General features: G+C 34.5%; 2 protein-coding genes across 2 annotated transcripts in view; both read left to right on the forward strand.

Moving 5' to 3' along the window:
• The window catches only part of LOC137201624 (natural killer cells antigen CD94-like), a 67,296-nt gene extending 57,482 nt beyond the window's left edge, over nt 1–9,814 (forward strand). The window contains exons 5-6 of the mRNA XM_067695681.1: nt 7,836–7,939; nt 8,750–9,814. Of these exons, the coding sequence (XP_067551782.1) occupies nt 7,836–7,939; nt 8,750–8,870 (225 nt within the window). The 3' untranslated portion in view covers nt 8,871–9,814. The remainder of the gene's footprint in view (nt 1–7,835; nt 7,940–8,749) is intronic.
• On the forward strand, nt 3,660–7,078 carry LOC137201625 (natural killer cells antigen CD94-like). The gene is made up of 4 exons (XM_067695682.1): nt 3,660–3,832; nt 5,169–5,261; nt 5,409–5,471; nt 6,915–7,078. Exons 1-4 carry the CDS (start codon nt 3,802–3,804, stop codon nt 7,076–7,078), a joined length of 351 nt encoding a protein of 116 aa, XP_067551783.1. The 5' UTR covers nt 3,660–3,801.
• Nucleotides 9,815–10,407: the final 593 nt, after the last annotated feature.

Genomic DNA, 10,407 nt, shown 5'->3' on the forward strand with positions numbered 1-10,407 from the left:
GTTAATCAAGTCCAGGAAGCACAGAGAGTCCCACACAAGATAAATCCAAGGAGAAATATGCCAAGACACATATTAATCAAACTGTCAAAAATTAAATACAAAGAAAACATATTAAAAGCAGCAAGGGAAAAACAACAAATAACACACAAGGGAATCCCCATAAGGTTAACAGCTAATCTTTCAGCAGAAACTCTGCAAGCCAGAAGGGAGTGGCAGGACATATTTAAAGTGATGAAGGAGAAAAACCTGCAACCAAGATTACTCTACCCAGCAAGGATCTCATTCAGATTTGATGGAGAAATTAAAACCTTTACAGACAAGCAAAAGCTGAGAGAGTTCAGCACCACCAAACCATCTTTACAACAACTGCTAAAGGAACTTCTCTAGGCAAGAAGCACAAGAGAAGGAAAAGACCTACAATACCGAACCCAAAACAATCAAGAAAATGGGAATAGGAACATACATATCGATAATTACCTTAAATGTAAATGGACTAAATGCTCCCACCAAAAGACACAGATTAGCTGAATGGATACAAAAACAAGACCCATATATTTGCTGTCTACAATAGACCCACTTCAGACCTAGAGACACATACAGACTGAAAGTAAGGGGATGGAAAAAGATATTTCATGCAAATGGAAACCAAAAGAAAGCTGGAGTAGCAATTCTCATATCAGACAAAATAGACTTTAAAATAAAGACTATTAGAGGAGACAAAGAAGTACACTACCTAATGATCAAGGGATCGATCCAAGAAGAATATATAACAATTGTAAATATTTATGTACCCAACATAGGAGCACCTCAACACATAAGGCAAATACTAACAGCCATAAAAGGGGAAATCGACAGTAACACATTCATAGTAGGGGACGTTAACACCCCACTTTCACCAATAGACAGATCATCCAAAATGCAAATAAATAAGGAAACAAAAGCTTTAAATGATACATTAAACAAGATGGACTTAATTGATATTTATAGGACATTCCATCCAAAAACAACAGAATACACATTGTTCTCAAGTGCTCATGGAACATTCTCCAGGATAGATCATATTTTGGGTCACAAGTCAAGCCTTGGTAAATTTAAGAAAATCGAAGTTGTTTCAAGTATCTTTTCCAACCACAACACTATGAGACTAGATATCAATTACAGGAAAAGATCTGTAAAAACTACAAACACATGGAGGCTAAACAATACACTACTTAATAACAAAGTGATCACTGAAGAAATCAAAGAGGAAATAAAAGAATACCTAGAAACAAATGACAATGGAGACACGATGACCCAAAATCTATGGGATGCAGCAAAAGCAGTTCTAAGAGGGAAGTTTATAGCAATACAATCCTACCTTAAGAAACAGGAAACATCTCGAATAAACAACCTAACCTTGCACCTAAAGCAATTAGAGGAAGAAGAACAAAAAAACCCCCAAAGTTAGCAGAAGGAAAGAAATCATAAACATCAGATCAGAAATAAATGAAAAAGAAATGAAGGAAACGATAGCAAAGATCAATAAAACTAAAAGCTGGTTCTTTGAGAAGATAAACAAAATTGATAAACCATTAGCCAGACTCATAAAGAAAAAAAGGAAAAAGACTCAAATCAATAGAATTACAAATGAAAAAGGAGAAGTAACAAGTGCCACTGCAGAAATACAAAAGATCATGAGAGGTTACTACAAGCAACTGTATGCCAATAAAACGGACAACTTCAAAGAAATGGACAAATTCTTAGAAATGCACAACCTGCCAAGACTGAATCAGGAAGAAATCTTGAGAATGAAAAACGGAGCTGGAGGAATCAGGCTCCCTGACTTCAGACTATACTACAAAGCTACAGTAATCAAGACAGTATGGTACTGGCACAAAAACAGAAAGACAGATCAATGGAACAGGATAGAAAGCCCAGAGATAAACCCATGCACATATGGTCACCTTATCTTTGATAAAGGAGGCAGGAATGTACAGTGGAGAAAGGACAGCCTCTTCAATAAGTGGTGCTGGGAAAACTGGACAGGTACATGTCGAAGTATGAGATTAGATCACTCCCTAACACCATACACAAAAATAAGCTCAAAATGGATTAAAGACCTAAATGTAAGGCCAGAAACTATCAAACTGGTAGAGGAAAACATAGGCAGAACACTCTATGACATAAATCACAGCAACGTCCTTTTTGACCCACCTCCTAGAGAAATGGAAATAAAAACAAAACTAAACAAATGGGACCTAATGAAACTTCAAAGCTTTTGCACAGCAAGGAAACCATAAACAAGACCAAAACACAACCCTCAGAATGGGAGAAAATATTTGCAAATGAAGCAACTGACAAAGGATTAATCTCCAAAATTTACAAGCAGCTCATGCAGCTCAATAACAAAAAAACAAACAATCCAATCCAAAAATGGGCACAAGACCTAAATAGACATTTCTCCAAAGAAGATATACAGACTGCCAACAAACACATGAAAGAATGCTCAACATCATTAATCAGTAGAGAAATGCAAATCAAAACTACAATGAGATATCATCTCACACCAGTCAGAATGGCCATCATCAAAAAATCTACAAACAATAAATGCTGGAGAGGGTGTGGAGAAAAGGGAACCCTCTTGCACTGTTGGTGGGAATGTAAATTTATACAGCTACTGTGGAGAACAGTATGGAGGTTCCTTAAAGAACTACAAATAGAACTACCATATGACCCAGCAATCCCACTACTGGGCATATACCCTGAGAAAACCATAATTCAAAAAGAGTCATGTACCAAAATGTTCATTGCAGCTCTATTTACAATAGCCCAGAGATGGAAACAACCTAAGTGTCCGTCATCGGATGAATGGATAAAGAAGATGTGGCACATATATACAATGGAATATTACTCAGCTATAAAAAGATATGAAACTGAGCTATTTGTAATGAGGTGGATAGACCTAGAGTCTGTCATACAGAGTGAAGTAAGTCAGAAAGAGAAAGACAAATACCGTATGCTAACACATATATATGGAATTTAAGAAAAAAAAATGTCATGAAGAACCTAGGGATAAGACAGGAATAAAGACACAGACCTACTAGAGAATGGACTTGAGGATATGGGGAGGGGGAAGGGTAAGCTGTGACAAAGCGAGAGAGAGGCATGGACATATATACACTAACAAACGTAAGGTAGATAGCTAGTGGGAAGCAGCCGCATAGCACAAGGATATCAGGTCAGTGCTTTGTCATCGCCTGGAGGGGTGGGATATGGAGGGTGGGAGGGAGGGAGACGCAAGAGGGAAGAGATATGGGAACATATGTATATGTATAACTGATTCACTTTGTTATAAAGCAGAAACTAACACACCATTGTAAAGCAATTATACTCCAATAAAGATGTTAAAAAAAAAAGATGTAAAAAAATAAAAAAATAAAAAATAAAAAGTAAATAAATAAATATTTTAGAAAAAGGAAACTTATGTGTGGAATTTTATTATACCAAGTAAATTTACCATTAAACATGAAAAAAACTTCCTGTCACCTTCTTTTGTGATAGTCAAAGGGTGTGCATTGCACAAGTTCAGTGAGAATTTCCTGTATTGTGGTTCCAGAAACATTTTAGAAGATAGTGATTTTACTGCTTCTTGTTCATACTACACATCTGTGTCTCATCAGCAGATGATGCACGCACACTTGAATACACAAGTTTTCTTTTTTAAAAAATTTCTTCATATACAACTTTCAGGTTCCTTAGCCTACAGCTCAGCTCCGTGATCTAACCCAGTTCTTGAACAAGCAGCCATCGTGCCTTTCCTGCATGAACACTGGAACAACATTTCATATGGCAGGTATGTGCAGCCCAAGTCATAAAATGAAAAAATTAAAATAACCAGGAAAAATATCTTGTGGGTATGGCTAATTTGAGGCAACGCTGTAGGACAAAAGTATACATTTTTAGGCTCCCCATGTATCTGTACTTTCTACTTTAATTTCATTTTTCTGATTCTTCATTCTGTAACTTAGAAATGATTTTGTGAAGATTTTTCCAACAGGTTTAAAGAGTGGATTCTGACAGGGATAGCTCTAAATTCTGATTGGCATCTGAATTTACCAGGAAAAATATAAACAACATAATTCTAGCATGAAAATATATAGAGAATGTTAAATATTATCAACAAAATGTTTAAAAGTGTTTTTTTTTTAATTTACCATTTGTGTTGTGACATCCCCCAAACCACCCAGATTAACAGTTTGACACATTGAACTGTTGTGAATGACGACACCCTTTGGGAGTACTCTAATGTTAATGCAGAATCTCCTGATGCTAAATTATTTTAGGGGAAATGCCTGTGAGCAAGTAATTTTTGGTATGAGAAGACGTAATACATGTAAAAAATGGTTCCTGTAAAAAAGTGGTTTTTTACATATCATAATTCAATGTACTGTGAAATGAACTCAGGTTCCCAAGTTATTAGCGCTACATTGGTTGGGGAACCTCTCATCACACCATGTCTTCTCTTCACAGTACAGCCTCTACAAAGCTATGAGCAGCCTGACATTTCTCAGAGTAGCGAATACACTGAGATTAGCAGAAGGACACACTCCCAAGTAGTATTAATATTATTGTAACAATGATGGAATACATGTCATTTAAATGAAAGACTCTGGGTCTAGACAAACTTTCATTTGATTTCTGACTTGGGTACTTAATAGCTCTGAGTCCTTGAGAAAATAACATTATTAATGGATCCTACATTTTCTCAGCTACCTAATGGGAATCAGATTCTCTATCTTGTGATTTTTTTGTTGCTGTTACAAAACTAAGAGTTTGTTATATCAGCCCACAAGACCGAACTTGGTGCCTGTTGATCTCTTTTTACTACAGATCTCTAAGCTTCTTTGTCAAATTTAAAAATAAGTGGTAAGTACAGTTTGATAAGATAGAGCTGATAAAGAGGAAAAGGTATGGCTAATCTCACTGAAGAATAAAGTACATCATATAAAATTTTTGGTATTGGGTGGAGTTCTAAATGGAATGTCTTCATTTTCCAACATTTCATTGACAAAATTATGGGGTTATTAAACCAAGGAACTTTTTGGATTCTCTCACTGGTTTCTGCTTTTAAGAACTTCAGCTCCTGTGTTTGTTCTTTAAATCTTTACCCTATCTCTCTTTCTTTATAGCTTTTCAGACCACTCGATGGAGGCTGATTTCTGGGGTCTTAGGAGTAATGTGCCTTTTGTTGGTGGCTGCTTTGGGAGTTTTGTTGAAAAATTGTAAGTTTTTCTAATCAAGACTATATAAAAAGATCAAAATTGTGATGAAACTGTCTTACAATAAAGGTTTCATTTTGCTAATGTGTAATATTTTGTTATTTCATAAATCTGTGTCTGATGAAGTAAATTTCTAATTACTTCTTACAGCATTTACTAAACAAAATGTTCAGCCGACATTCTCTCCAGGACCCTCCACAGATCTCCAGGAAGGTGGGTTCCATACTTTGGAAAACTTTAGTGCTGTTAGAGAATGAAATATTCTTGTTTTTCTCACACAGAAGCATGAAGGGATATTATGCTTAGTAATAGAAATTATAGGATAGTCTCATTTTATGGCTAACTTAATTTATTAAATTACATTGAATGTGTGTCATTTATATATTAAGTAATAAGGAAAATATTAGCCGGAAGTGACCTATTTTTCCTATGTGACTGCTCATGTTTAAGTAACAAAAGCAAATTACAGTAAATATTGTAGCTGATCCTAAGTGCCTGCTTGTGTTTCATAACACATACTTTGATACCTCTTTACCTGTACCTCCGCTTCTTCCATAACTCAGAAAGAAGCACAGAGATTTCTGCAATTCTAAACTCTACTTAACCAGTGAACGTCAGCTCAAAGATATTTTTAAACATATCTTTTCCTAAATGATGTCTCATCATCTTCTGTGTTCATATAGCACTTCATTCATATCTTTTTTCCCTCAGCGTTTTTCCAACTTTATTGAGATATAATTGACATATGACATCGTGTAAGTTTAAAGTGTACAATGATTCACTTATTACAATATTATTGCCACCATAGCATTAACTAACACCTCCATCATGTCACACAACTATCATGTCTTTTTGTGGTGAGAATGTTTAAGAAGCTCTCTTGTAGCAACTCTCCCAAGTATATAATACAGTACTGTTAACTCTAGTTATAATGATGCACAGTAGATCCCTAAAACTTAATCATCTTCTAAATGGAAGCTCGTACCTTTTGACCAACAGCTCCCCATTTCCCCCACATCCCAGCCCCTGGTAGCCACCATTCAACTCTACAATCTCAGCACCACTCATTTGACAAAGATTTGAGTGCCTACCACATAATATGACTTTTGTCACTGAGGATGGTAAATGTTGAAGACACTATCACTAGTAAACTGGACGGTCAGACTTCAAGCTAAGTGCTTTATTAACTTCATTTTGAAATAAAATATCCAGAATTATTTTCTGACTCAGGAAATATGCTAAAATGCTTTCCTCCTTTAAATATCTCTTTTATCTAGTTCACTTTTAATTACACAGCAGAGATCAACTTCGGGTCACTTCCTCAAAAGAGGTTCTTCTAACCGCCCCCCATCCTATACTCTGCTACACAGTATTTTAACATACTGAATTTCTTGTGTATACTTACACAAATTATCATTAAATATAATTCATAAATGACTGAAATTTGTATAATTCTGTCTCTATCTCTAGACTATAATCTTCATGAGGAAGAAGGGTCATGTCTGAGTCATTCAGATTAATATCCCCTGAACTGTGGTGTATGCAGTAAATTCTCAAAGAATAGTTGTAGAAAACATTAAATAACAAATGAGTAAATAGCACTGAAAACAACGGAATCGCCAATGTCATCAAGTCACGTTTTGTTTTTTCTCTTAGGATCTGGCTGCTGTTCTTGCCGAGAAAAGTGGATTGGCTACCAATGCAGCTGTTACTTCATTTCTAGTGAATTAAAAACATGGAAAGACAGTAGAAATTTTTGTGTTTCTCAGAATTCCAGTCTACTTCAGATACAAAACAGAAATGAACTGGCATGTATTTAATTCTGATTTTTCTACAATTTTTTTGACCTAGGAAAATATTATCTAAGTAAGCTGAATACTTTGATTCAAGTCTTTAATCAGATAGTAAATAGGCAGTTATATTTGAACTAATTTCCTACACTTTGAAACAGTCAAACAATCTACACAAAATTTCTCAAAGATTTACATTATAGGAATGTGACAGATAAAGTACAAGAAACTTTTTAGAGAGAATTCAAAGAATAAATAATAGATCATTATTTTTATTCAAAGGACTTTGAAGTTTTAGTTCATTAATTGAATTTATAATTTGTTTTGTAATTATATAGCTTTTGTTATCACTCTTGGAATGAATATGAAGAATATTATAAAACAATTACCCAACTCTTAAGAAAAAGTGAAAATTTTCTCTAGCTCCATGCAGAACCTGTGCTAAGATTTATCCCTCAAGATACTGTTGGTTTGGGATCAAATTTGATTGCTGATCCCCTGTGAAGGAAGTGTTCCATGAAAGCTCTAATTCCCTTTATGACGTTTTTCATTCTTTCAAGAAGTGAGATTTTGTGGTACGTTTTCCTCCATAAATGAATGGGCCTGATGAATGAGAACTATGAGGCATGTGACTTGACTATACCTCCTAAATTAAAAGTTAAAAATGATTTTAGTTTGTATAATTGAAAAACTGAATCTGAATAATAGACACTGACTTTCTTAAAAGTACCTGATCCCTAGAGTAGATTCAAAATAGATTAATATGTTGGTCTTTGTTTCCAAACAGGATTTTATGAACTCCATGTCCTATCATTACTGGATTGGACTCTCTTACAGTGAAGAACATCATGCCTGGTTGTGGGAGGATAATTCTACTCTCTTCCAAGATCTGTAAGTTTCTGGCACTCAAAACCTTTTTCTGTTCTTTTTGAGTTTATCCTTAGATCTGATCAGAGAATGTAACATCCAGGAACACTGTAGGTAAGATATCCTGTTTAGGACGTGAGAATACAGAAAAGAGAATTGATACAACAGAATAACAATTTTAGTCCCAACCACAACACCCAAGTGTATGCTCAAGTGACATGAAGTTAGTGTACTTGTGACTCTAAAAGAGCTTTTGATATATGCTTTTATTTCCTGCCTTGGTACAAGCACTTGGATATGTATGTACATATACAGATTCTCACATACACAAAAGCCATCCAGAGAAAAGAGTATATCCACTATTTTCCTTATTCTGGTGGAGCCCAATATTCTCAGCATCATCCCATATTTCATTCTGGGCTTATTTTCTGTGTATTTGTAATCTTCAAATCTCATTTTCATTCATAAACATGGGATTTACAGTATCATACAATGACAGGTTTTATGCTCTGATTTTTTCCCTAGACTAGATTAGCAGATGCATCTTAGAAGTAAAGTATATAACATACCAAAACCATTAAAAACAACAGCAAAAACAAAAAAATCCCCAACTTCATTGCTATTGATTATTGATGCAATAGCCGAGTTTTTGTAACATTGTACTCTGAAATTGTGAAAAGTGACTTGAATGAAAAAAAGATAATGTCTCAATGTGGTAATATCTCATTAAAATGCTTTTAAAATGTCTGTAGTTCTATCATTTAACAAAAACATCATCCTTGAACATTCTCATTTCCTTTTCCCAATATATTAAAACATTATTCTTCATTACAGATTTCCATCCTTTCACCCTCTAAATCCAAAGAACTGCATAATGTATGGCCGAAGCGGAGAAGTTTTGGATAGAGACTGTGGGAGTCAACATCGTTATGTCTGTAAGCAACAGCTTATTTAGATGTCTCTTGGGGCAGAAGGGGTGTGCAATGAAGATTCAGTATACTTAGAATGGTAACATATATTACTAACTACCTACTTCTGGGATCTGTAAACTGTTTCAAATTGTGTCTTATCAATCATAATTTTCATGTATTTGAAAATGTGTTTAAATTTTTTATCAAGATATAATTGACATATTACATTAGCTTCAAGTATACAACATAACAATAACTAGACACTAGGTCTAATTAACATCCATCATCATATATAGTTATAATTTTTAAATTTTGCCGTGTGTCTTAAAATGGATGAAATGTGTGCCTACACCTAAAATTATAGTCCAGACAAGTAATTTCATGAATATTAATGTATATGGTAAAGAGTGGATTTAATAGTTTATGCATATATTCTTGGAAACTCTCTGCAGAAATTTAAATAAAACTTAATTCATGCCAAATAATATATATCACATCGTATCAGTCCTTTGTGTGGCGTACTGAGTTGAGAAGTCCCATCCTCATCTCTCTTTTTCCGGAAGTAAAAATAATTTTAGTGTTCCTTTTCAGTTCTTTCTGGATTTCTATACATCTATATGTTCTAATTTAGAGCTGGAAGTGCCATATAATAGTTTCTTCATATGTGTCACCTGGCCTCAGAGGGGAACACATTTGTGTGTCTTCTCTTGATGCTACAGAGTTCTGCAGAACAGTTGGAAGTCTCTGGCCAAATATATGGTCTCACGTGATTGCTTTCATATTTTGCAAGAGGCAAGGGCATCTAAGCCCTGATCATATAAATTTATAATACTTATTTCTTTACTCCACCTATCTTTCTTGCCTATGCTTATCCATCAGTAAAAAAAAAGCCATTCTTACATGTACATTGAAGATTTTAATCTCTAGCCAGTCCCCAAAGCCTTTTCCTAAAAGTATGTACCAAAAACTAAATACTGTAAGATGTTACAGAAAAACCCAAATGAACTTCTGGGCCAACCCAATAATTACCCTTTTTTTGGGGGGGGGGGTGGAGGAGGGGCTAGCTCATTTTATTGAAGGATTTCTAAATAGGTAAAAGAAAGGGTGGGAACACAATGAGTTCTGATGCCCGTCTGACCTGGAAGAGATTTTCCCAACCTCACAGATATCAAAAGCCAATTCCCTTTTTGTAATTGTTGCATCTACATCTTTAAAATTGTGTATTGACATCTATATTTGCTCTCTAGTTTTATATTTTAATTAAATAATAATAATTAAGAACCCAAAGTTGATTTTTAAAATACAAAGAGTCAGGAAGAGGAAAGAGCCTCTTATGTTTTATTTCTCAAAATATAAATATAATAGTACTACAACTTGAACTCTTCACATTCTTGTATGCAGGTTGACTTAGGAAAAGTGCACTTAAGTTATACTATGCAAAATTCAGGATAGACTATAACATCTTTCAAATGTTTAACTTGGACTAAGTGAACATGCATTGCACTTTCTAGATATTTGAAATGTTTTGCCTGTGCTGTCCATGTGATTTTCATAATAATATAGTTTAATTGAATTTAAAAA

Source organism: Pseudorca crassidens, chromosome 11 (assembly GCF_039906515.1).
Source record: "Pseudorca crassidens isolate mPseCra1 chromosome 11, mPseCra1.hap1, whole genome shotgun sequence".
Lineage (NCBI taxonomy): Eukaryota > Metazoa > Chordata > Mammalia > Artiodactyla > Delphinidae > Pseudorca > Pseudorca crassidens.